At 39.2% G+C, this 27,070-nt stretch overlaps 1 protein-coding gene across 2 annotated transcripts; it reads right to left on the bottom strand.

The window, feature by feature from the left end:
- Positions 1–10,398: 10,398 nt before the first annotated feature.
- On the bottom strand, positions 10,399–25,845 carry LOX (lysyl oxidase). 2 transcript variants are annotated; one of them, XM_017649094.3, is made up of 7 exons: positions 24,604–25,838; positions 24,158–24,266; positions 22,685–22,816; positions 21,289–21,445; positions 17,929–18,024; positions 17,457–17,572; positions 10,399–14,057 (listed from the first exon to the last, which is right to left on the bottom strand). In XM_017649094.3, exons 1-7 carry the CDS (start codon positions 25,232–25,234, stop codon positions 14,051–14,053), a joined length of 1,248 nt encoding a protein of 415 aa, XP_017504583.2. In that variant the 5' UTR covers positions 25,235–25,838; the 3' UTR covers positions 10,399–14,050. The 2 variants fall into 2 exon arrangements, with proteins under 2 accessions (XP_017504583.2, XP_036861147.1); XM_037005252.2 differs by lacking the exon at positions 10,399–14,057 and having other exon boundaries at positions 17,453–17,572; positions 24,604–25,845.
- Between the last annotated feature and the right edge of the window lie 1,225 nt (positions 25,846–27,070).

Genomic DNA, 27,070 nt, shown 5'->3' with positions numbered 1-27,070 from the left:
TCTAGTCTATGTGCCTCTGGTACTTTTTATAGGTTTATATTTATCTTTAGCCTTTAATCTCCCTAGAGTTTACCTCTGTGTATTCTGGCAGAGATTGGCAAACTCTTTTAACCAATTATTACACAACTAGTTTACATCTCTCAGCTTCTTTTTGGGGTAGGTTGGGGTCATGTGACTTAATAATTGCTTAGTGAAATATGGATGAACATTATGTAAACCATTTCCTGGTCCAATCCATAAAATTCTCTTCTATCCTTCACTCCTTTTTCCCTCAGCTGGATGTCAATTCCCAGGGAGACATTAGAAGACCCCCTTCTTAAGATGAAGGAACAGTCCTCAGCCTTGGAGCCTAGATAACAGAATCATAGTCATCTACCCTTTCCTCCACTTAAGCTAGTTGAGCTAAAGTTACCAAACATCTATTGTGTTAAATCAATAGAATTTGGGTTTTTGTGTTTTATTTTTTTTGATAGAACAGTTGTCATTACACTGGTGCAGGAATTAGTGCTAGAGGAAGGGTGCTACTAAAACAAATCCAAAATGCATAGCATTGGTCTAGCAGACAGTCAAGATGAAAACTAATATCCAAAGTTGTAAATGAGATTTGTGTCATGAAGTGACAAAACAATTTTTAAGATGGTCCTTTGCAATTATGAATGTGGACCACATGCTTAATGACCCATGCTCTAGGGAAATAATGGAAAGTAGAATGTTGGTAATGTTGTTACTGTCTATGCTTGTCAGTAAAGGTGATAGAAAAAAAGAGATGGGCTAGAGCAATAATTTCTTTGCAAGTAGAAAAAATTAAAAAGATGGAAAAGCCACTGCTTCCAGCCTCAAATGTAAGACATTATACATTCAAAGGGCTACTAAGACTTCTGGGTCCAGCACAAACCTGACTAAAGGTGTGACATTTCCTCCCAAACATGATAGCTTTAAGGTATGAGGGCAAAGGAAGGAAAGATATAAGGCAGGCTTGATAATTATATTTAGGAAAGAACTTTGAGAGATCCTACTAGTATATATAACTATACTTTTCCCTTAAAAACAAATCTGCTTATTTGTAATGCCAAACAAATTGCAGAAATGGAATCCAGCAGCCTTTATGTATTCCATCATTAAAAGTATTTTGGGGCTCCCAAACTTGGTCAGGGAAGATATGGCTGCAGAAATTGTAAAGCCTCTCAAAGAGGGCACAATCCCCAGTATTTCAAATGTAATAGTAGGCAAAAGAGAACCTGCAAACGGTAGATCCTAGAGCTGTGAAGAATGTTGGATCCAAGTAGTTCCTTCCTGATAGCAAAGTGGAAATCAAGGAGATGTTCCTACTGCCAGATCAGAAGGACCTCAAAATACCTATCAAAACTGGTATATATAGACCCGTATCTTTTGTGTGTCTCCTATGTTCCCTTTGCCATGGCAGTTTTTATGGAAAATCACCTACTCTATCTTCACCATAGTATGTTGGAACTGGTGACAATTAGAGAGATTTCTATAACTTGTTAGATCATTCGGAGATCTCAGACTTTGAGCTGGTTGCAATAACTAGATGGAATTTTGGATTGTCTCCCTTGGGTCAGGAGGGAGTGTGCTAAAGGTTTGGTAGGATACTTGGTAACCAGCAAGACAAGACTGTATTAGAAACTGGCTATGCAATCACTGAGTCTATTTCTTCTTTTCCTTAGGTACCTGGCTAAAATTTCTCAACATCCTTGAAGTTAGGCAAATGCTGGCCAATGGAATATGGGTAAAAATGATTACATGATTTTTACCTGCTCCACAAAACTTCCCAGGCAATCTTCCACATTGCCTCTCTTGTTTTCCAGCTAGATGTTGACATCCTGGACAGCACTGCAAGATAGATTTGAAAAATGGTGAAGTTTCTGTCAGCCAAGGCCCTGCATGACTGTTTGGAGCAGATCTTGCTAACCCTATCCTGTCATATATTAAACTTTCCATGAGCAAGAAATAGTGAGTATTTAAGTCACTGAGATTTGGGATGTTTATCTGTTACTGCAGCTAGGGTTATTCTAATATATATATGATATATGGTTGGGATCTAACTTTTTTTGCAAAATCATTATTGTTCTAATGGTATTTTTGGTAGCTGGGTCATCCTTTCTCTACTGATTTGAAATGTCACAATATAAACTCAGGAATGTTCCTGGGCTCACTTTCTTTTCTACTTAATTATTTCTCTGACCCAGTATTACATTTAAAATTATTATAACTTTGGATTTTATTTAAATACCCAGAACCCTGGTTTACTCATAAGCATTTTTTTCCTCAAAATGTTCTTGGGTATTCTTATATACTCTTTACAAACAGTTTTTAAAATTAAGTTGTACATTTTATTTTTATGTTGGGGTATTAATTTTAATGACTCTTAGAAATTATTTGTATTTTGTACACGTTCTCTTTGTTGTTCTCTAGTTGAATAAAATGGTTGTCTGCTTCCGTGAGTGGGCCTAAATGATAGAATTGGAGAAGAAATGGTATGTGTAGGAACTTGTTCAGTAGCCTGAGTAGGACATCAGAATGCAGAAATTAAGTAGCCTTAAGTCAGATATTGGAATGCTGTTTGTGCTTTGAACATGTGTTTCTCTTCAAGGGAAAACTTGTTTTGAAAGAAAGTCATTCTCCATGTTGTTTTCAGATTAAAATTAAAAGGATGTTTTTCAGCAAAGACAGCCAAAATTCAGAGGGCCAATGAAGGGGAGAGGGTTATTTGTGTTTATTTTTAAACTAAACATGGTATGAATATTCAGTGTTCAGCTACACTCTCGGTCATGGACAGAAGTTTCTAGTCTTCACATAAACCAGTAACAATTTAGTTCATGTCTGAAAATAGGTGTGAACTACTTCTGAATTTTTTTTATCATAGGCACCCCCTGTGACAAAATAGAGGTTTTCAAGTGTTATAACTGCGTTACTGTGCTTAAAGTTTACTTTCTTTTGTGGTTGAATTTATGTTCTCCACTTTGCTATCTGCAAGCTCCATCCCTCAATTTGCAGGTCTCTGCTCAGTGCCATTTTATTAGAGAGAACTCTCTGGCCTCCCTGAGAAAACATTATCTAGTATTCCTCCCTCCTTGATTGGTCTTCTGTGACATTCATCACCAGATATTTACATGGTTGTCAGTCTCCCTATCTGGAATATAAGCTTTGTGAGTACAAAGACTTTGTTTTCTTCTCTGTCATGTCCCATACTTGAGCAGTGCTTAGTAGGTGCTCAGTTAAATATTTGCTTCTTGAATATATACTCTAAACATTTGAATATTATTTTGAATAAATAATCATGGAAGGTTTTTCAGTTTCTCAACAGCTGAATAGCTGCTCCTACCAGTTAGGAGGCTATTTAAATAAACTAGGTGAGAGAAAGGATGGCTTGGACCTGGTAGTAATAGTGGAGAATGAGAATGGAAAAGAAGGTAATATTTGATCATAGAAGAGAAGATACGAATTAATCCTCTAGGTGGTTCTACAACCATTGCTCATCTATGGGGGAATTTCTCATTGATCTTACTCATTTCCAATTTGGTGTGGTTATGATAAGGGTTGTGTTTGTTTTATATTTTTATTATGCTTTCATCTTCATGTAAGGTATCTGAGTTCCTTTACCCCTTTCTTCTGGAGGACCCACTAGGGTCCAGGACTGTTGAGTGGCAGCCTATCCATAGTGAAAAATCAGAGAACATTTCACTCAGCAACCTGAACCTCTCAAAGTTCTTGTCTTCCTCTTTCTGACCATTTCCAGTTTCACTTCCCACTCTACCCTCTGTCTCTTTTTTTCTAGTTTTATTTGTTTTTTATTTGGTTTTTTTTAGATAATTATTTTTTATTGAAGGGTAGTTGACATACAGTATTACATTAGTTTCAGGTATATAACACAGTGATTGAACATTTATATACATGATAATTCTAGGTACCAGCTATCACCATACCAAGTTGTCACAATATTTTGACTATATTCCTTATGCTATACATTACATCCCGGTTACTTACTTATTTTACAATTGGAAGTGTGTACTTTATTTTATTTATTTCTTTTTTTCCCATTTATTTATTTATTTATTTATTTATTTATTTATTTATTTATTTATTTATTTTTTTGTGAGGGCACCTCTCCTATTTTTTTTGATCAAATGGTTGTCAACAATAAAATTCTGTATAGGGGACTCAATGCTCAATGTATAATCATTAATCCACCTGAAGCCTAATTTTTGTCAGTCTCCAATCTTCTGAAGCATAACGAACAAGTTCTTACATGGAGAACAAATTCTTACATAGTGAATAAGTTACATGGTGAACAGTACAAGGGCAGTCATCACAGAAACTTACGGTTTTGATCATGCATTATGAACTATAAACAGTTCAAATATGAATATTCGTTTGATTTTTATACTTGATTTATATGTGGATACCACATTTCTCTCTTTATTATTATTATTTTTAATAAAATGCTGAAGTGGTAGGTAGATGCAAGATAAAGGTAGAAAACATAGTTTAGTGTTGTAAGAGAGCAAATGTAGATGATCAAGTGTGTGCCTGTAGACTATGTGTTAATCCAAGCTAGACAAGGGCAATAAAACATCCACGGATGCATCAGATTTCTCTCAGAACGGGGTGCAGGGGGAGATTCTAAGCCTCACCTCTGTTGATCCCCAATTCCTCACCTGATGGCCCCCCTGCGACTGTGCCTGTCTTAGGTCGTTCCTCCCTGGAGGAATCTTGCCCGTCTCTGGCTAACCAGTCATCTTCCGGGGCCATACAGGGAAATGTAAAGTTGGTAAGTGAGAGAGAAGCCATATTGTTTGCAAAGGTTAGCTTTTTACTTCTTTGCAGATTTATGCCCTGTGGCTTCTATGCCCAGCATTTGTCTTAAGGTATTTTTACCACTTGGAAGAATTGTGATACACGGTAAATTCGGTATGAGACACGAATTCTATTTATGGGTTGTAATTCGGAAGGAATTATTTGTTTTTTTGAGGGCAGAGAAAATAGCCCTAGAAGTATGTCTGTAAGAACTCATCTGGCATGTCAGGGCTCAAGTTTTTTGAGTCTTTGTTCCTGGGTGACTATAACCTGGGAAAGGAGAAATGACTGAAACATAAGTGAGAAGAAACAGTGTGGGAACACTCTGAAAACAGCAAATAAACACTAAGACATACACACACACATGTGCAAATTGGAGTTTATCCCTAGTACATAAGGCTCTTCGGCAAGCACTCAGTAAATATTAGCTTTAATTCTTGAGAAGTTCATCTGCCTGCCAGTTAGTCATTCCTAACTATTATCGATCTTTTAGTCACTTTGCATGCAATTAAAATATTAGGGAAAAGGTATCTTTTAATTCATCTAGCTTGGGACCTGGAGCTGTCTGCTACTTGGTATAGGACAAGATTATTAATAATGCCATGTGGGGGAGGTATTTCCCTAAAAGGAAATTAGGGTGCTTTTTCCAAAAATAGGAAACCAAGGTGTTAGCCAAGAAACAATAGCTATTCACTACAAGTCTAAAGGGAGCATGCATATATGTGAATCTATAAAAAAGACACAAACACCTTAAGAGAATGAGAGGTTAAGTCCCTGTGTATTCAAAGGGCAGGTACTTTCCCCTGGGGAGACAGAGGCCTAAGGGGAGCTAGCCAGTTGTCTAGTTTAGTTGGAGGAGAAAATGGACAAAAATGGTAAGACATGAGACCGAAGAAGTAGGGGATTGGGGCCTTGAGTGTTAGTTCAGGTTCTTCACATTTAGTTCACAGGAAATTGAGAAACCAAATTTAATATTGTAAAATCTGAGGAAGAAGAAAGCTATGTAGAGATTTAAAGCATGTAATATAACCACTTTGCGAAGTGTCCTTAGCTTTCTTATATTTCCAGTAACTAACCTCTTTGAAAATGTTCTAGGTCAAAGTTTTCCCATGATATTTCAAATCAACAGATCATTTGTATAAGGTTAAAATTACACTTGACAATAATGGGGGTACAAATACACATGCATATGACAAAAACAGCTCCAAAAACAATGTTTTGGCTTTTCTTGTAAAAGAGCACAGCACCTTAAATGTCTTTCATAAGGTTCCAAAACTTTCTCAAATTACCAAAAAGAGTAAAAAAAGGCTTGCATCAAATTTTGTGTTAAATGTTATTTAATAAAGTACATTAATGAAAGAAACAAATCGTTCAGTTCAAATGAAAAAGCATATAGGCCGTTATGGAATACTCTCAGTTCTTTTAAAAAATCCACTGATTTTGATAATTTGATAGTTGGTCTAGCAGTGATCAGTAATGGCTGCTAAAATGGGCAGCTGATGAGGAATTTTTTAGTGGATGGATCAGACTGATAATACTGAATGCACTGATCTTCCTTGCCATCACAAGAAAACAGACAGCTAACGAACACCCCGGGCTTCAAGTGATGCAGTTATGAAGGGTGCACCACCACCTAGCAAGTCATCTTGTTTCCCCAAATCAAACCTAACCTGTAACTCGCCAAGCCTATGATCTGACTTTTTATAGGAAATGCAAGGAACAGAGGAATGTATTAAATTATACCATCAGGATACAGTGTGCAAAATTTAGAATGTGGAAAATTCTATGAGACAATAAGTAGTGTAAAAAAATACCTATTTTTTCATACACATTAATAGCAAGACAAAGAAAACAATGATCATGGGAAAATATATATATTTTAAAGAGACTTGAAACATGTAATAGCCAAATTCAATGTGTGATCCTTGTTTGAGCCTGATTCAAACGAACCATCTTAAAGGAAAAAATTATGAGATGATTGGCGAAATTTGAATATTACCTAAATATTTGATGATACCAAAGAACTGTTTACCTTAGTAGTTGCCTCAGTAAAAAGCATATTATTTATTGATGGCAACCTTCTTAAATGATTTCAGTGGAATCAGGATAGAAGCATAGATTTTTTTGAGTGAAGACTGATAGGGTGCAGTCCAACTCGTAGATTTTTTTTTTCTAACAGATTCACATGAGACCAGTGTTTGAGTTAAAGCATTCACATTGGCCTCTTGTTTATCATTGAGAGAGAAAGAATCCTAGAGGACCCCCTGTAGCTAAATTGTGAAATTCTCTATATTAGGAGAGAGAAAAAGGAGATCATGTCATTTTTTTCCATGTCTCTAAAACTCAGATGTATTCCCCTGAGAAAATTGGGGATGAAGGGGCAGGGAATTAAGCTATGTGTGCCTAGTTCCTGATAAGCCTCCTCAAACTCTGAAAGAGTAACAGGATAACTCCCTGTGGACTAAAAGGCATCTCTGGTCAGCCTGGGTCTTAAAGGCAATCTTGGCTCAGGAGGTCATTTTCCAGTTGGTAAGCTGTGTGTTTTCTGTCCCATCCGTCTGACCTTATCCTTAGATCTCTGATCTGCAAAGCAGGTTTAACCCAGTTACTGATGCTCTTGAACTCAGGTTCAGAAACCTCTGGGATGGGCTGTCATACCTGTGCACCATTTCCATGACAACCCAGCATCAACCACACATACATTTTTCTGTACCCTGGATTTAAAACATGGGGAAAACTCTAAGAGTATCAGGAGAGGGTCAGGTATAGCTGACTACTTGCTATTCTCAAGCTTGTCATTACCACTGTGCTTTTTCCAGAACACTGGTAATAGAAATAAAGAGTGCAATGTCCTCCCTCCCCCAAGAGATCCCTTCCCAGGGAGCCTCTCCCTGGTGGTCAAAGACAAACAGGGTGGAGGGATGGTAGAGGGTTCAGAGGGTAGCAATTGGAGGAACAAAACCTTAAAAGAATGGCTCTTTCTCTTGTTCTTTTCCCTTCTTTTTTCATTGGATTGATGCTCTTTTTTTTTTTTTAACTCCAGTGTGACTGGTTAAATAAAAAGGAAAATCCCCACTTGCCAGGATATACTTCCCTCTTGAAAAACCCTAATAAGATGTCATGAGACGGAAGGTGGGGTGACAGTGAGGTGTTTAGACCTGCCAACAGGGGAGGAGAAGAGTGTTTAATGGGAGCATAAGCTGTCATTACTTTTCTCTGGGGGAAAAGTCGGCTCTTAGGTACTACTGAACACAGGGTTCTCTTAATAGAAATCAGGTGGGTGAGCAGCTTGGAAGGAAAGGTTATGTGTTGGATTATATAATAAATAGGGTGGTGTGTTAGCTCCCAGTAATCTTTTCACTGAAATACCTATAATAATTCACCCCTCCTCTGGAGTAATCATTTTCCTTTCTCACATCTTCCCCTCACTGCCATGCATAAAGCCAAAATGCAGTCATGTGATTTGGACAAGAGCAGTCATTCTTTTTCTTGACCCTGTTTCCTTGACTTTGTTGACTGAATGGGAAAGACCCCCTGAATCCAGCTGGACCTGTCACAGTGCCCACAGTGACCAGGCTTGAATTGGCATGTGACCCAGACTGAGCCCATGAATGCCTTACCCTAGATTTTTCAAACTTGAGTAACAGGTTAGTGCTGTTTTCTTTCTGATCAACAGGCTGTGTAGATGTGTACCCAGATCTGCAGGCAACAAGGTTTCCATCCTCATGGGGAAACTAGAACAAGAGAATGAAGTTAACATACAAATAGAGAAAAGGCAGCAAGAACATGGTCTTGCTGGTCTTTCATTTCCTAGTTCTGTCTGCTCTGAGGCAAACTCTACCTTTGCCTGTCCTCTGTTTTGTTACTTTAGCTTATAATTTCCTCTTTGGACTAAGCAAGTTTAAGATATATTCCTGTTACCAGAAACCAAGGACCTCTAAAACAAAAGTGAAGCGATCACATCTACCAGAATATTTATATATGCATGAATCTTAGCCCCAGGCACAACCCATCTATAGATGGTTATATAAGTTTTTTTTCCCTAATATTACCCTTTTATTTGTAGTAATTGAAAGTGTTTGGCTCTAATGTTTGCTGTTTGACAAAGATAGAATTCACTAGTTTGCAACTCACTAGTTGGTAATTTATTGGCTCCGACTTTTTCAGGCTCCAAATGTATACATTTGTTCAGTAAAGATAGTGCAATGAAGATCCACTATTATTTAATTCATTGAAAAAAAGGAACTCTCTCTTACCAGGCTTTATCATTACATTTGTCTTTAGTTAGTCCCTGTTACATACATTTGTGTCATAAACTTTAGTTTGACATAATATGTAAAGAAATTGGAAACTGGCAATATTGTATTTCTAACAGTGGCCCAAGCATATTCTCGATCAGTGTATTGATGGTTTACAGTTTTGTTTGTGGCTTTATTTTTTCTCTCTCCAAAGTTGTTACCTATTACCCATAGTTAAGCAGCAAACTATTGGCAGCAAATTGTAAATACATGCCTGTATCCTTCCAAGTCATTCATTTCCAATCCTGTTTCACCCTGCCCACTGAGAGAAGTACTAAGAATTACTTGAAATTTACTTAAATTTGCTATTATGTATAACATAAAATAAATACAATTATACAAAAAGCATGAACCATGAAGAACATTGCTTCACCCTGAATGTTATAAACAACTAATATCTGGGAGAGATTTTAATAAGAGGTACATAAAGTGTTCAAGTTATCTAACAAATAGGGGAGGTCTGTATTTCTTTCTAAAAATAGAACATTGTTGAGAATGAAATGATTATTTCCACTGAAAGGATCCTGTTAAGCCATGCAGTTTTTAGGAAGGAAAGCAGGCAGTAAATTGGTGGGTTTCAGTTATTCCTATGTCCTACACAGTTGATTTTTTGACAAAAGGCAAGATCTGCACGCCCCAATCTTTCGTTAATGAGGTAAGAGTGAGTAGTGTTTGAAGCACTGAACACTGATGAGACAAAGGAAATCGTCTTTTCTGTTAGTAACTAAAGCGTATTCCAATACTTTGCCTCGGGCAGGCAAGGAAGCAGGAAATCAATCCATAGTTTCAAGCATCTCTGATACTCTACAACTCAGATCTGCAAACTGCCAGCCACACATCTGCATCAGGTTTTATTTATAAGAGTTCCTTAAAGGTGAATTGTTTTTGTGGTTTTATTTTGTGAATTTTTCCCATGAAACACTTGCCCATAGTTTGGGGCCTCTAGATCACCAACTTCCAAGCCAATCTGGTACACCTGTAATAAGGACTACTATGACAGCGGTGCTTTGCTTCTCTTTATATAAATAATTCGTATCTTGAGTTGAATGTGTCTAAACCCTAATCAAAACAGAAAATGGTTGTTCTCACAATGCTGCTTTGCGTCCTTAGGAGTGGTTGGTAATGGTGACAGAAGTGAAGATCTGTTCATGTGTGATGGTTTTTTATTTTTATCCATCATAGACAAGTTTCAAGTCACATGAGCTAACTAAATAGTTTGTTAACTCAAAAAGCAATTAACCGAAACCACCAACCATACACATGGCTTTAAGACTTTAACCGAAAATGAAATTAATATCATTTATTTATATATAACAAGTGACCACTCTAGACACTTGAAATCATTTATTCAAGGCATTTTTACATAATCTTGCAATCATAGTATAGGCATATAATAAAAGAATGTAAGAGTGTAAAGAAGAGTATAAGGCCAGTGTCTAGGCATTTAAAATAAGAGCCCATCAGAAAAGTTAAAATGTCTTACAAACAGGATTCCTAAAAAATTTTGGAGAAACTAAAATTTTATTAAAAACATTACAATACCAAATCACATGTCACTTAGTTCATAGCAAGCAGTTATATATTAACTAAATGTTTAAATTCTGTGAGCTAAGACTTAACACATTTTACATTCAAGTTGAAATAATTCAGCACCATTTTGGCTTCAAGGATAAATGAAATGCTTTATGTGTTCAAAAGTGGCCCAGGACTTTTTGTAGCTGGGAAGGAAATAGCCGTTGATTGAATATATTGATTGTGACTATGAATTCTAAACATAAAAAATATAGTAAAAGGGTTATCAATTACTATACTGTTAGTATCAAAACAAGTTACTTTTAAAACAAAACATCTTCTGACCAGAAAATAAATATTTCCAAATAATTTGCTAAAGATGAATTCTCAGTGCCACAATAATTTTAGTGAACTGCATTTCTTCTAAAATCTGAATATTGGGAATGTTTATGAGTACGATGATCTTATGAGGTTTCAAAGAGAAAAAAATATGCTGTTCATTATTACAAACAATGCCTAGTACATAATTAGATGATAGAAATTGTGAGTTAAATTATTATGTAAAAATATAAAGATTTACTGGAAATAGGCAAGTTGTAGATTCATGTTATGGTAGTGTTGGGAGACTGAATCCTAGATCTAAAGATCTAAACATCTTTAATCCACATTGTGGTCTGAATAATTATGAGGCATGTAAAAGACTCACTAAATTATCTTCCTACTGAACCAATATTCTCAGTCTTTATTAGTTTAAAAGCCAGTCTTTCAGTACTCAGTATTCTGTGTCATTCCTATGTTATTTAAACAATGGTTACTTTAGATTTTGGTAAGACTGGATTATATTTTTCATTTTATTAGTGGATAACTTTTACCAGCTAATCATTATGTGTGAACTTTGGTGGTTATTCAAAGAGATACCATGAGGTTTAAAAAAACTGAGTGTTCCATTTGTTCAAAGGGTTCAACTGAGTGTTTAGGTATTGACTTGTGAGTTATTTGGGAGTGTTAAGGAGGTGACTAGGGCCAGTGGGCGGCAGCAGGGAGGAATGGTTACAGAAGGAATAAGCAAGAATCTTTAGCCTCCTAATTGAAACCTTTTTTTTCTTTGTTATTAAGCAAAGAGTAGGTGTTCTATTTAAAAGGCAGATATTTCAAGGATTGGAAACATAGTTTTAATTATTAGTAATGCATACATGCATATAACTATGATTTTTAACTTATTTTTTAAAATAAAATATGGTCATGAATAATAATAGTGCTTAAAATAGAAAAATTTTAGACGTTAAAAATGAAATACGGCAAATCTACAAAACTAATGGGTAATAATGACATTTTTAATACTTATTGAGGTTGGGGCAGTCTTTTATATCCCAATGCCTAGCATGTGAGTGCCTGACATGTATTAGTCCCTCAAATGTGATGGATGGGCAGAGAGACGGATGGCCCAATGAATCAGCAAATACGTCTTGTCATATGTATCTAAAGGCCATGATATAGTTGTTAACACAGGGGTAAGAATCTTAATGAAATGATAGATATTAAATCTATAGATGCCAGTCTGGCTCAGTATTTATACTGACAGTAGTTTTTGTACTTTTTTTAAAAAAGCAACTATATTAAAATATCTCTATTAGAAAAGATTACAGTTTGAAAGGATCATTATACAATCTTAAAACTAGAAAGCAATTTAAGGCAAAGAGGTACATCAAAGAAGCTATTCCATAGCTAAGATACTAGTTCAATGAACATACTGCGTCTCTAACAACCTATCTGTATTTTCTGCTGATAAGTGTGTGCCCTTGCAGATGTGGATCCACACAATCCACATACCCTGCTATACCCTCCCCTTGAAGACTGTCTATTGCTAGCTGCTCTTGCCTTGTGATTGCGGAATGATTTATTAGTAATTGGTGTTGACTTGGCAACTCTAAGATATATAATACAGGGGTGCCAACTCACTTAAATTCTACCTAATGTGTCCTGGCATTGGAAATACCTTGCTTGAGATTTTAATACTGGTTAATATAGGAAGACTTCTGCTTAAGCACCACTAATTTAAAAGTGTAATTTAATTTCTTCCTGTACCTTTTGAATCTAGGGAAGAGAGAAATTCTCCAAATTTTTTTGTGGCACATGTTTTCACAGTTTAAAATAATAATCACAGCTGTCTCATTATGCAGCACAGTCCTTGGTTTTGCAAAAAGTTTTTTTTTTTCACCTTATTCATCAACTCCTCAAGTATGTAATGCTATGAGCTTTTGCTAACTTGGATTATATTTCAAACACACACAAAAAGCCATGTATGAATGATTCCTGATGGCCCCTGATAGAGTTCTATCTATGATAATATATCATAATATATCTGCATATATTATGTCATTTCTTCTGTATAATTTAAAAGCCAAACATGAAAACAATGTAGAAACCTTGAAAATTCTAGGATGTTCTTCATTAATTTTTTTTTAAGTATTTGAGAGACAGTTGGGGTTTGGGGGACTTGTTTGTATGACTTTTATATCCTCAAGGAAATTTTTTGCCTGTAAGTTTAATATGGTTAGATGCATATCATCTCCAGATGTATGATATCTGTCATCAGAATGACTTCCCATTCTGATGTTGCCCTACGTGTACCAATCCCCAGAAAGATAGTTTTAAGAATGCCACTTAAAAGGTCTCTACCCATAGAAAAATTAAAGAGTACAGGGGAGCATTAGCAAATGTCAGATCAGGAGTTGGGCAGCTCAATTATTTAACTCACTCCAAAACAAAAGCTGACTTAAGTCAGAGTGAAATTGTACACTTGACAGAAAGAAAGGAGTTTATGTACTAATTCAAAAATGTAAATGTAATTTTGATATAGGGATGTAACTATCTGAATACATGTATTACCATTTCTCTGCTATATAGTAATATTTCTTGACACCAATGATAATGTATGTGTTCTTTCTTCAGCACCAAATGTGTCTGTATCTATTTAAACAGTAGGAGCCTCATTTCTAAAATACTCTGTGCTAAGACATACATAAGCCAGTTATTGTTATGGTTCACTTCAGAAAATTCTCAGTACAAAGTAATTTTGGCTCATTTGTTGAAGTATTATTTTCCCTTTTGCATTACAAGTTCAAAGGGAGCACAAGAAATTTAGATTTCTTTGAAAGAGCCAAGTGTGCAACTGCAGAACTGAAACATTGGTTAATCCACAAAGTTACATGAAATATAATATTACAAATTTCCCAGATAATGCCGATTTAAATTTTCAAAATCCAGTTATGTGCTTTGTTATTAAAGAGTCCAAACAAAAATTCCTTTGCTGTTTTTTTCTGTTTTCTCTTTCAAACACATAAATCCTACTGAAGTTAATCTATTTTTTTCCCACTTCAGAACACCAGGCACTGATTTATCCATTGGGAGTTTTGGCTTGCTTTCTAATACCTAGATTAAGAAAACAAAAGAAAACAAGTTATTAACCTGACAATATTATGAATAAGTATAGGAGACAAGTTTAAAGTCAACCTTTTAAAAAATGTATGTAGCAATTTCCCTCCACCTAAGCAACACTCATGTTGTGAATTATCCATCAATAGATTATTTTAATACTGATTTGAAGAAGGTGACCATGTCTTGCAGAAAGCCTATGCCTCATGCCTACAGACTTGATGTTTAAACTTAAAAGAAGCATCCTCTGAAATAAGAGTAAAGCAGAATTTAAAGGACCAGTAGCCCTGCACAGTTGAGAGGTGGTGTGGCATGTCCACCTAGAAACAGGTTCAAGTCCTCTGCCAAAACAATTTTGGATTTGGAAGGATGCATTCACAGGCAAAGACTGCGTGAAAGCGAATAAATCGAATATCACAGATCTCCATGTAAATCAAATAAGAATCACTTTCTATAAAAAAAATAATCACTTTTTGTAAGAAAAGAAGTCCAAATTACAAACCATCTATTTCCAAATAGTAATTTTTATGAGAAGAGGACTTAGTCATATCATAGGACTGAACTTGGCCACAGAGTCCTCTGGTCCATACATTTGTTTACAGTGAGGAAAAAGAGAGGATACATCAAAGGCAGAGCACATTTTCTTATGGAGTAGTTTATACACACCAATAGAAAGCTTTCAAATATTTGATTTCAGCATGAAAAACAGTCAGTGAACCAAGAGTTGATGTGTTTTTAAGAGTTAGAAAGTATTATAACATTATCAGGGGAATCACACACGCACACCACTGCTGATGATACCACCAGACTGGCCACATGGCTTTAGGCAAGCTCTACTCCTTGCTCACGAAACGTCAAGAGAGTCCCCATGGCCTTCAGAGCCAAGTTCACTCATTGATGGCTCTTCAGTTCCCTCTTTGATGTTATTCCAAGGCACTTTGCACCTTTCTTGTACAACTCTTAACGTCATGAAACTTGTGCCTCAGCCCAGCGTGAAGACGTGCTTGTGCCAGCATGCCCTGCAGTTTCTTCCTGCCATGCAGTTGCAGTGGCATTGCCTCCTCCCGGTGTGCCCTGCCCTCTGTGCGGTCCCCCTCAGTCCTCTAGGCCCAGTTCAAGTGATGCCCTAGAGTCACTCCAGAATCTCAGCCAGAGAAAATCTCTCCTTTTTCTGAACTCTGGTTCCAAGTAAGGGAGGCCGGAGGTGGAAGTCATATAAAGAGCAAGCATCCTTCTGAAGGTGAGGGTTCCTTTCTCAGGTCAGGGTTTTTGCACTTCTGTTATTTTCCACTCAGAGATAAGCATGATCTTTTTATTTTATTATAAGTCACTAACTGTGGGTCATTTCACTGTTTCATTATTTTTATCTGATTAATATTGCTTATTAAAAGTTTACCTCAACCATTCTTACAAAGTATTTACAGTCAGTGATAACTGGTTAAAAAAAATAAGCAAATCTTTGCTGGAACCATACAGAAATTTTTATTTGTTTTAAATATCTGGCAATATCTACTTCAATGGATCTACCAGTGAAAAGCAAGACACATTCTATATAACAGAGTCACCTCTCAGGACCTGTTCTTAGTGTGAGGTCAGCAGTTGTGCCTGGAAGTCACCTGGCTTGTTAGCACAGGTCCCTCTATCTCCACTGCATTTTATTCTACCCCTCATGGGATTGTCATAGTGTATTTGTATTACAGTTCTGTGTGTGTTGCTCCCACCCTCTAAATTCCAAACTCTAAATTCCTTGAAAGAGAGGGCCATTTATCTACTGATTAAGGGTTGAATAAGAGGCTACATGGTGGCAGACCTGTATCTGACAATGTGTACACAGTGGTGCTCAAGAGATTAGGTCCCAGTTGTGATGGAGATGACAAACATTAAACAAATTCACAAGTAATATTATTGGAAATTACTGTAATAAGGCTACAGAGAGCAGTAAAGGGTCAGGAATCATACTTATCTTAACATTATTCTCTAATATCCATTTTAGGACCTTGGTTAATACATAGTGCAAAACTGAGAGTGTCAATAAATCAATAGAGAATGAATGACTAGACCAAGGAATTATAAAAATTAAGAGAAGTTAATTAGTCCATGTATTTTACAGCATTTTAGTTTATTTTAGCTTACATTCCACTGGTGTTCTGCAGATTTTCAGTTATATTATGATCAATTCTGCACAATATGGGCTGTAAATCAACCAGGTTTTCTGTTTTGTGAGCATGTTCAGAAAATGTTTGATTACCTTTCCTGTTACAGGGCACATCTATCTCTAATGCTGTGGACACTTCCAAAGCACAGCTTTGCTCCCTTATGGCGTTAAGAAAAAAGTTCCCCTCCGAGGTGAATGCAGCCCAAGCCACAGTGCATGGCTCCATAAATGGAGCAGGAGCTGCTTTAAACCCCACCTTCCCCCCTGCCAGGATCCAGGTACAGGGAAAACCAGCACAGCCAGGTTTAGGAGGACTTGGGACAACCCTCAGACTGCAGATTCATGTGCCACCAACCATGATCCTGAATTGTGTATTGGGGAGAAAGTATTAACTGTGAGTATACAGGGTAGCACTGTTACACCTATCCATGTGGCCACAAGGCACCAGCGCCTCTCCTGTGTTGGTGCAAAGCCAGTGTGTGTTCAGTGTGGCGCTACTTGTGTTCCCATTGTTGGGAAGGTACCGATGGCATATGTTGTTGGGTCTGTAACCCAACACAGTGGAGCAGGCAGTGCTGAAGGGGTTGGGATGGGACAGAAAGGCAGGCAGGCAGAACTGCCCAACTTCCTTTAACCACTGTCGTCAAAGCATCACCCCAGTTAAAATTTACAGTGCTAGGATTCCTTCTAAGATTTAATACTAGGAAAATCATAAAGGAACCTCCACATGTCCCTCCTTGTGCAGGGCATTTCCCTAGTACTTGTGTTTCTAGAACTCATATGTGAAATCTTGACTTCTATAAAACAGGCAGTCTGACTTCTGCTGCACACTTGAGGACAGCGATTTTCAAAATGTACTTTAAAGAACTCTAGGAATTCCTTCAGACCTCCTTCATGTACTGTGAGAAGAGGTGGGTGTTTGGGCTCCCACAATGTTACCCACACTGCACTGCACGTTGCATAACTGACACATTCAGCCACCACACAGGCATTTTGAGTAAACAGCGTGTGTATGTCTTGTCTTGAAAACTAAGCTTTGGGATGATAAAACCCTGAGTACATCTAGCATCATCAAAGAAAAAGATCAGTGCAAATTATGTGTTAGTGCAGGCTACCATTTTCTACCCTGTGCCTCTTTACAAGGCAGCTGCAGTGGCAGCAGAAACAGACATGTGTGTCATGCCTGTCGATGAGCTAACACATCTGTGAAGGAATTTCTTAGCTAGGCAAATAGAACTCACGGTGAAATTGTGCAGCCTGAGGCGTATGCGTGGTGTCCCGTGTAGCGAATTTCGCAGCGCACGACGTTGTTGGAATAGTCCGACTCGGGCACCAGGTAGCTGGGGTTCACGCTGACCTAGGCAACATGAACATCATCTGTGTTTCAGAGTCCATCAGCGCTTGCTGGGTAATTCCTCCCCATCCCCATAGGGCCAGAGCAAGGAGAGGAAGACTTCAACTAAGTCAAGTCGGGAGAAGGTTTAAGTTAGGTAAGTGGTTAAACTGGGGACGTTATAGAAGGAGGCTGTGTACTTTTCTCTCAAGTTCTTTAAAATAAGAACTTTTTTATACACCTAGGTTGGTTTAGAAGTAGTTGTAGAAGATGTATAATTGCTTATAGGACCACATTTTTTAACATTTGAATCCAGAGAAGAAGGCCCACTGAGTTGCAACTGAAATAAATTACAGGGACATATTTTCCAAGGTCTCTACCTTTAGAATGTAGTTGCCAGGTTGTACGTCTGTAATATCAATCCATTGGCAGTCTATGTCTGCATTATAGGTATCATAGCAGCCAGGACTCAATCCCTAAAATGAAGAAAATAAAAAAATTTTAGAGGTATATATAGTTAGAATATGCTAAAGAATATGCTTATTATTTGCAAATTAAATTTTAAGTTAGTACTTACAAGAGTTTGACATAAAACTATACTTATATTTCATCTCCTTTGAGAAGTATATATAACTCAGCCTTATAGCTCCTCCAGCTAAAAAAAATACAGGACTAATATAAGTAGTAGTACATCTAGCTTCTTAAAAAGTGTCATAAATCACCAGTGATAAATACAATCTTAAGTGACAAAATAGGCCTCCAGTAAAATTCTAGAATATCACCAGCTCAGGAATAAAGGCCATGTAATAATCTTCTTAGCTAAACTGTCTTCTTTTCAATGCAACCCTCCCCAGAGTCTCTTCTTGGAAATTACCTTCCTGTACTCATAATACATTTTTTTGTGTGTATAGATTTCATAGTGTTTATCACTTTCTGCTCTGTATTATAATCATACTATATAAGAATACACCTAATTAGAGAATGTAGGCTCCCTAAGGGTAGAGTCTGTGTTGCATTTTTGAATAGCTAATACTTGGAAGTATGGATTATGTGCCAGGAACAATTTTCAATACGTTACATATATAAATTCAGTTCTCACAATTACGTGAGGCAGGTGCAATTATTATTACCCCCAGTTTACAGATGAGGAAACTGAGATAAGATCAAATAACTCACCTAAGGATATACAGCTAATAAGTGGCTGAGCTGGTTTTGAGTTTAGGCTTTCAGGGGTCCAGGGTCCCTATCCTCAACCCCCACACTACAGTCTTTCTCACATTGTCACTGAAATATTTTGTTGAATTAAAGGGGTGTATGTAGGCCTCAGTGGATGAATGCCACCATCACTCGGCTTGCAAAGATACTCACTTCAATAAGTAATGATGCCTTCTACAGGCTGAAAAGGGGAAAATACCTGTAAGTTACAGTCCTTGCTCTCCAGAAAGTCATAGTCTGGAGGCATTTGCTCAAATTGCAGTCCATAGGTATATTCTTGATTCAGTTAATTCTTCGTGAGGAGCTGTAACTGTTATATTTTTATTCTAATACAAAACAAATTAACAAGCATATGCTAGAATCATTTTAACTTACTACTCCCATTTAATTTCAGCACCCAAAATTACTTTGGGCTAAGATTTCCTTGATCACCAAAGAGATAGCAAAATCATCTAGGCATGTTCCAGCAATGCTTGTTCAACTGTTGTCTGATTTAGGAGAACTGTGATCTCATACAGCACACAACAGGGGAGCTCAGGTCAGACTCAGAAGGACCTGGGCCACAGTAGTGAGCACCAGAGTCCCACTATGGCCCATACCAATTTGCAGTCTTCTGTGGATAGGATGTTGAGTAGTGTACATAGATAATGAAGAACTTTTGGTTTCTGATTCCTACACATGGTTCTGGTCCTGGCACATAATACTCAGTAAGTATCAGCTATTATTATTATATTATTGTTAGTACTGCTGCTGCTCTTTGTTACTAGCACCTGGTTGGCATTGTAAGGCATCCTTTGGGTTAGATACTTACTTAACAGTGATTTAAATAATGCTACAATGCTTATCTTACCTCATGTGAGTGACAGCTTTAAAGAATTGGGAGTTGGCACTAGATAGGATTAGTCAACTGGCAGAATGTAAGAATGAGCTTTGATTATTTGAACAAGCAAACAAAAAACAGTTTTTAAGGCCATTAAGCAAACAGGCATTTTATGTATTCAAAGTCAAACTTTAAAAACAGATGAAAGGTAGAACCTCAGCCAAGGCTGTCTAAATAAGCTATTTGCCTTTAGCAAAACATAACTGTTTGTTACATGAAGTTAGTAAGGTCAATAAACAGTTTCTAGTTTTGTATATATTTAATATGTGAATTGTTATATAAGAACTTAAAAGCTAAATGAAAGTATAAATATAAGGAAGTTATATCTAGTTTATCTTTGGATAGATTCAAACCACATTATAAATACAACTATAAGTCAACATTGGGGCCTTGTGACAATTTTTTCTTTCCTTTAAATGAAGTTCATGTTCAAGAAATACCAGTCTAGTCAAAGCACAAAATACTTAAATCGCTTGTAATGCAAGGCCTGGTGAATAATGATTAAATAGGACATAAACAGAGGATAATTAACATGAAAGCTTATTTATAAAGTGAAATGAAGTTGCCCCAAGGACCCAAGTGCTATAGATACCTATAGTCCTGGATTCAAATATTTCGGCACTGAGCTGTCCAGAGTGCCTGTTTTTCTAAGTGAAAAAGATAAACTCCAGGTCTCCTTCACAGGCAGCCACTCTGGGACCTGGAGATCACTGAGTGGAGAGGGAATCTCTGCGGGCACATCTGTGTAATGTGTGGATAGGTTAAGTCTCCTTTTGCTTAAAGAATACGTGTTGGCCCAGGGCATTTATAATTGAACTTTTTCTACCTCCAATTGCTATGATGATCTAAGCTCAGAGAAAGAAGCAACTGGAACATTTAGGTCACCGGAAATCTTCCTGCCACAGCCCTGGAATTTGCTTCCCAAGATGCCAGCTGCTGATCCCTTTGTGCCAAGTTATATACATTCACTATTCCTTGCCAAGATTTCGGCTAAGTAAAATTATAATGTCCTTTTACAAATTAAGGTTTCTTACGGAAATACTGGCATGGCTTTTAACTGACACACATTTTCCCATTCTAAGACATACAAACTGCTTAGTTCAGCACTATTTTAAAAAATCAATCCAGGAGACATCTGACATCAATTATACCGTAGGTTTAAACATATATGCCTGGAGAAAGAAATTACATCCTTCTGCTCTTATTCGCATGATTAAAAGAGACATTTTTTAAAAGTGCTTTTTAAGAAACTTTCTTCCCTTTTGCTAAGCCCAAACTTATTTTCTCTCCAATTTACTAATCTGGAGAGGGAATGCTTTTTCAGGTGAGAAAAACAGAGGTTTCTTCCCTATGGTTACCTGCCAAGACAGATAAAGAATACAGAATGAGGGCAGATACTGGAAATCATTCAGATTTTTTCAGAGAGTAAACTGTCTTTCGTTGTGGAGCCTAATGAGTATGCATAGTGACCTTCTGTGATGGTGAAATATTTTAAAAGTCATTTGAATCAAGTCATCACTTTCTTTTTCCTAATTATTTTCCTAAATGAAGCAGTTTATAGAAAACAGGCAGACAGAAAGCAAATAGAAGACCACTTAGTTTTCACTCGAAGCCTGAGGTTCCTGGTTTTGGGGTGCTAGCCTACCTGTGTGTGTGCCGTACATGCAAATCTCCGGTGGTAGCCGTAGTCACAGGATGTATCCTCCAGACAGAAGCTCGCTTTGTGGCCTTCAGCCACCCTCCTCTGAGTGCTGGCATCCAGCAGGTCGTAGTGGCTGAATTCGTCCATGCTGTGGTAATGTCTAATGTTCCACACAATGCAGAGACAGCAGTCAGTAACATACAGAGGAAGCACTGAGGAATTTAGACAACTTCCCCACTGCCTCCCACATTTGTCTCCACATTAAAATTGAAATCAAGTTTATCTTCTTAAAGCTAGACTCATGCTAGATATCTTACCCCCCAGGACAGAAATCTATCAAAATTGTAAGCTTTTAACTTTGCTACTAGAAAAAAAAAAAAAGACTTATTTTGAGCATTTTGCTTTTCTATTACACCCTGACTTCTCTTTGAATATTAAATTGACATAGACAGTAAATTGTCTGTGTTTAAGTGAAACTTGCCATATGTTTTCTTGTATTTTGCTTTTGGCTGCCACTATGATGGATGTTTCATTTCAGAAAAGAAGAGCACATGACTAGGGAGGTTTCTGTGAGGTTTTTAAAAGTCGAGTTCTCACATATTTTAAATCCTTACTAAAATACAAAGAGAAATACGGCATGTTTTATCCACCATTATTACTGAACTGATATGAACTTTTATTTAGGAGAAAAATAGTTCTGTTTTATCACAGAGTGCTCATATCTGTTTTTCTCATGTCATTAAACAGATGGTGCTGTAGTTCATCTTTTCACATAAGGAAAGAACAAGAAGAAATGGCTCAAATTACAGAAAGTTGAAGGGCACACATCAGGATTTCCTGGCAGTCAACACCTGGACAAATTACCAAGGCAAATTATAGAATTGCCTTATGAGAAGATCTTTAAATTTAGGACTGAACAGGCAACTCTCCTGGGTTCAATGTAGGCCTTGTAGAAGATGGAGGTAGGTCCTTCTCAGCTCAGTGGAGTATATCATCTGCATCTTTCTTCTTTGAGGATGATATCTGAGGCCTTTCGATAACGTATGTTGGTCTTTATTAAATACTAACTGTAAATGATCTTGGCTAGTAATAGGATTTTTTAGAAATCTTACCTGTAATATATTGGAGTAAAATTCTAGTGAATCAAATTGCTATGTCCTATCAACAGTTTAAGTACACTGGATGTAGGGTTTCCCATTTCAAAGGTAGCAGGACTAGTAGTTGATGCATTTTCTTAGACTCCCTTGGTTATGTCAAATTACATAGAGAAAAATTCTAAATGTAAACCACAGCAAGTTCTCCCCTCTGTGTATGAAATAAGACTTGCATCTGTCCCATACAGAGCCACCAGAAAAATGAAAAAGCAACTCAAAAGTACCCAGGAGGCCCATCTACTTACTGGTGACAGCTGTGCCATTCCCAGGAGTATCTTGGTCGGCTTGGTAAGAAATCTGATGTCCCTTGGTTTTTCACTCTTTGAGGGAATCTTAGCAGCACCCTGTGATCATAGTCTCTTGCCCTGTATGCTGAGCTGTGATTTTCAAAAAAGGAAGATGATTATTTTCACAAAATGTTAACTAGAAACAAAACTATAACCAAAACCTTCCCATTTTATAACAGTGACTACCCCTTGCTCCTAACTAGACTATCAGTTCCAAGAGACATTTTGCTTATTTTGTTTACTGCTGAAACCCTAGTGCTAGGACAGTGCCCGGCAGGTCAGTCAGAGCTCAGTGAATATTTGTTCAGTGGGTGAATGAATAACAGCTATAGACATCTGCAGTTAAAAATTTTTTTAAAAACATAATAAAATTAGCATTAAAACTTTGTATAATAATCAATTCCAGTCTAACCATATGACTGAGTGAAACTGAGATGGAAATTATCCCAAATAAAAAAATCATATTTGCTTAAGAATTTAACAACATACTTCTTAAACAGTTAGCTAAGATGTAGAGTAGGGAAATAACTCTAAAAGTATACACCCAGATTAGATTTTGTAACTTCACTATCTTCAAAACAAGGGCATTAGTATCATAGGAGTGGAGTGCAAGGGTGTGAGTGATGCAAGACTCAAGAATGGAAATGATGAGCTTGGATTCTGCTCTTCCTTCAGCCTATCTATTCTAAAGGGTCAAAGCGGAAGAAATATAAATAAATTGTTTAGAACTAAACAAACATCATTCCTTCTGATGTATTTCCTGTGGATATAAAAATACTACTCATGACCTTATTTTATGCACACTATAAAAATTCTTATGAGACCTACTGAAACATCTTTTGCTCCCTCTGCTGGTTTTCCATAAGCAAGAATTCCATTCCCAAAATTGCTCTCATTTTATTTTAGGACAAATGTAAAAACAAAGCTCTTGCTCATGCACTTATTCTCGCAGAAGTAATACCCAAACAGCTAAGTGAACTGTGGCTTTGAAGAAAGAAAACAACCTTTGCCAATGAGGGTGCCACACTGGCAAATTAACTCCCAGTCTTTTAGAGGAGTATTATCAAGCTCTTACATTACAATCGTTTTCCATTTTATTGTACAGTTGTTTAACAGAAAGTTTTTGGTAACAGTTGGCTTCAGAGTTTAAGGATCTTGGAATAAGAACAGGAGACCCCAACTCTCCAGGATTGGGGTTTGTTCCATCTCCCTGATTTGTGCCACAGTTTGTAAGGCAGAACCCACAGAAATCTTCAAAACTTTAACCCTCCATCCAGGTCAGCATGCCCAGTAGATCATGTTCCATTTCCCAGCTCCTATCCCACTTTACAACTCTTGTCTGCACGCAAGAAGAGCGGTCAGACCCAGACCCCCAGAGCAGCCCGCGGAACCGGGACTGGGGAGCCAGGCCGTGAAGATCCTAGCAGGTACCTGGCCAAGCAGTTTTCCTCCGCAGCGCATCTCAGGTTGTACATGGACATCTTTTGCACGTATGTGGAAGCCTGAATGTAGTAAGGGTCGGGCACCAGGTCCGGGAGACCTAAACGTCAGCAGGCGATGGACACAGTAGTGAGATAACCCAGCGGCCCCCGTCCCAGCTACGGGTAGCTCCATGTCCCTTCCTCCTCACCCTTCGCCCAACCGGCTGCGGGTGGCCAGAGAACGGGGGGACGCCCGGGGCGGCAAAGCAAAGTGGAAAGAAAGCAGGAAGGGCCAAGCGCGCTGTTTGCACCAGATTCCAGGACTGCCTTTGCAGGCGAAGGGGGAGGGCTAGGATCTGCGAGGACTAAGGCCTGCCGCGCCTAGGCAGCCACGTCGGGGAGCTCCAGAGTTGGGGAGGGGGGCGCGGGTGCTTCCGGCGACTTGGGAGTACTTACCATACTGAAAGTAGCCGGTGCCATATCCCGGCCGGTACCTGCTCCCGGACCGTGGCCTTTCGTAGGTGTCGTAGTAGTTGTAATAGGGGTTGTCGTCGGAGTACTTGTAGGGGTTGTACGGGTCGTCGCCCACCATGCCGTCCACGCGGCTGGGCGGCCGCAGGTTACTGAGCGCCGGGCGCTCCCCGGACGCCGTCTGGTTGTCCTCGCGCAAGGCCCCAGCGTCCCGGGCCCCGGACGACGAGTAGCCAGCTTGGAACCAGTGGCGGGCGGTGGGCCTGGGGCGTCCAGCGGCGGCTCCCAACGAGCCGGCCACCGGCGGCCCCGCCGCCGCGGTTCGGTTGTTGCGGAGCAGCAGGATCGGCGTGCGCGGCTGCGGGGCGGCGGCGTTGGCAGCGCCCGGGGCGGTGGCGCCCGGGTCCCGTCGGCGCTGCGGCTGGTACTGCGAGCCCAGGCTCAGCAGGCTGAACACCTGCCCGTTGTTCTCCCATTGGATCGTCTGGCGCCAGGCGCCCGGAGCCGCCGGCGGCTCGCGAGGGGTCTGCTGCTGGCCGGCGGCCGGCGGGGCGCAGCGCACGAGCGCGCAGAGCTGCAGCGGCCCCAGCAGGAGCGTGGTCCAGGCGAAGCGCATCGCTCCCTTTGCGGGATTGCGCCCTCTCTGGGAGGACGTAGCTCGGAAAAAAGAAAAACGGATCTCAAATCACCAGAGGGAGAGAGAGATCTTCAAACAGGGAGGCGGGCGGAGCGCGGCTATCTCAGTCCCCACCAAGCAGTGGGAAGCTTAGGCTGCAGACCCTCCTCCAGTACAGCCAGCTGCTAGGACGTGGCACCCGCCTCTCTCCTCTTTCCCAGTCCTGGAAGGCGACGGGGAGCGGCGCAGCGGCCTCGGCGAGCGGGCAGTGTCTGGAGTGAGAGAAGGAGGAAAGATTTTAAACTTTCTGGCACGTTTGCAAAGTTACACAAGCCGTTCTGGCCCGGCAGCCCCTCCGCTGTTTGTTCACGTAATGCGATTGGAAACGTGCAAGGCGGACAGCTCCTCGCCGCTGCCCCTCCCCCCTAGTCCAGTCCTCCTCCCCCCAGACACGTTGCACAGGGAGCGTTAAGGGGAAAGAACAAAACGGAACACACATCCTGAGACACACTGGGCTTAATCTGGGGCGAACATGCAGGAATTTCAAAAGACTCAGACAGGCGAAGGCAGCCAGGCCATGGGGCGACGCCAAAATATGCACGAAGAAATATGCTATTAGGTCACCAGCCCTGGAGAGGCGGGAAGTCGGGAGGAGGGGTGGGGGCTGGGGGCGGCGGGATGATTGTGACTAACGTTTATCCATAAGGAGTTAACCAGACACGTTTCCCAGTGCATGCTCATTCGCTTTTATGGGAAGCTCCCTCAGCAAATAAACCCCAGGATATCAAATTTTGTTTTTCTGTGTAGGTAATGAGAAATTGGTTACAAATGTTTCCTACAGTGAATATTTTAATAACCAAAAGTTAAATTTTACAGGGAACAAAGCCCACTAAAGCCGAAACGTATAAACCTGTCTCTTTTTCAAAATGCCGGCCTGGTTTGTACCTTGGGTGGAAACGAAGAACCGTCTTTCATCTCGAGAGTGCCTACCAGGAAGTTTAAGTAGAGGGGGCGAGAGCAGAGTCAGCCAGAGCGAGCCCTCAGAAAGCAGCTTGACATAAGCATTTTATCTGACTTGTTTCTTCTCTTTCTGTATCTTGTAAGGAGGTTCGACTTTGGATTTAAAAAAAGAAAACTTCAATCACCATTTGTTAAAAGTGGAAAAGTCAGTAAAGCAGCGAACGGTGTTTGATTGGTCTTCTAATCTAAACAAAGGGTTGCTAAAGAAATAGCCTCCAGATTCAGATTTTGACAGGAGTAGGAGTGGCCACAGGAGAACGGGTGGGACGGCGGGGGTAGGCGGTAGGAAACACTGACTGGAAAGAGATGCTTAATGGACCAGTTATTCACACATCACTCAGGGTTTGGGCAACACGGGAAGCATTTCTGAGGAAAAAGAAAAAGTTTAAATGGCCCGATTTAAAACTATGACTCAAAACCAGATTTTAATAACCCTTTTATTGGTCTCGTCACTGGGCTGGTGTGTAGATATGCTTCAGTCTACGCCCATGACTGCTTGTTGTCCCTCCCTTTGTGTTTGATCCTTTTTGGGTGGACATAGGCTGATTTTACTGCCCAGCAACCATTTTCTCTATTTTTTCCTGATAAAAACAACTATTTTCCTTTGGGAAACTTCCCTCCCTCAACTGCATGGTGGGGCTGACTGGGCAACCGTGAGACTTGCCCTCCTCTCAGCAGTGGGCATGAGGTGCACTCTGGGCACTTCGAGCCACTCCCTAAAACTCAAATCCTGAGCAGAAGGACACAAGGGTCAAAAACATTGGAGCCCATGAGTTCTTGCTACACAGATTTCCCCTGAGCTGTTTTAAACCAGTA

Source organism: Manis javanica, chromosome 14 (genome assembly GCF_040802235.1).
Source record: "Manis javanica isolate MJ-LG chromosome 14, MJ_LKY, whole genome shotgun sequence".
NCBI classification, from domain to species: domain Eukaryota; kingdom Metazoa; phylum Chordata; class Mammalia; order Pholidota; family Manidae; genus Manis; species Manis javanica.
This window is presented reverse-complemented; position numbering and strand designations above follow the sequence as displayed.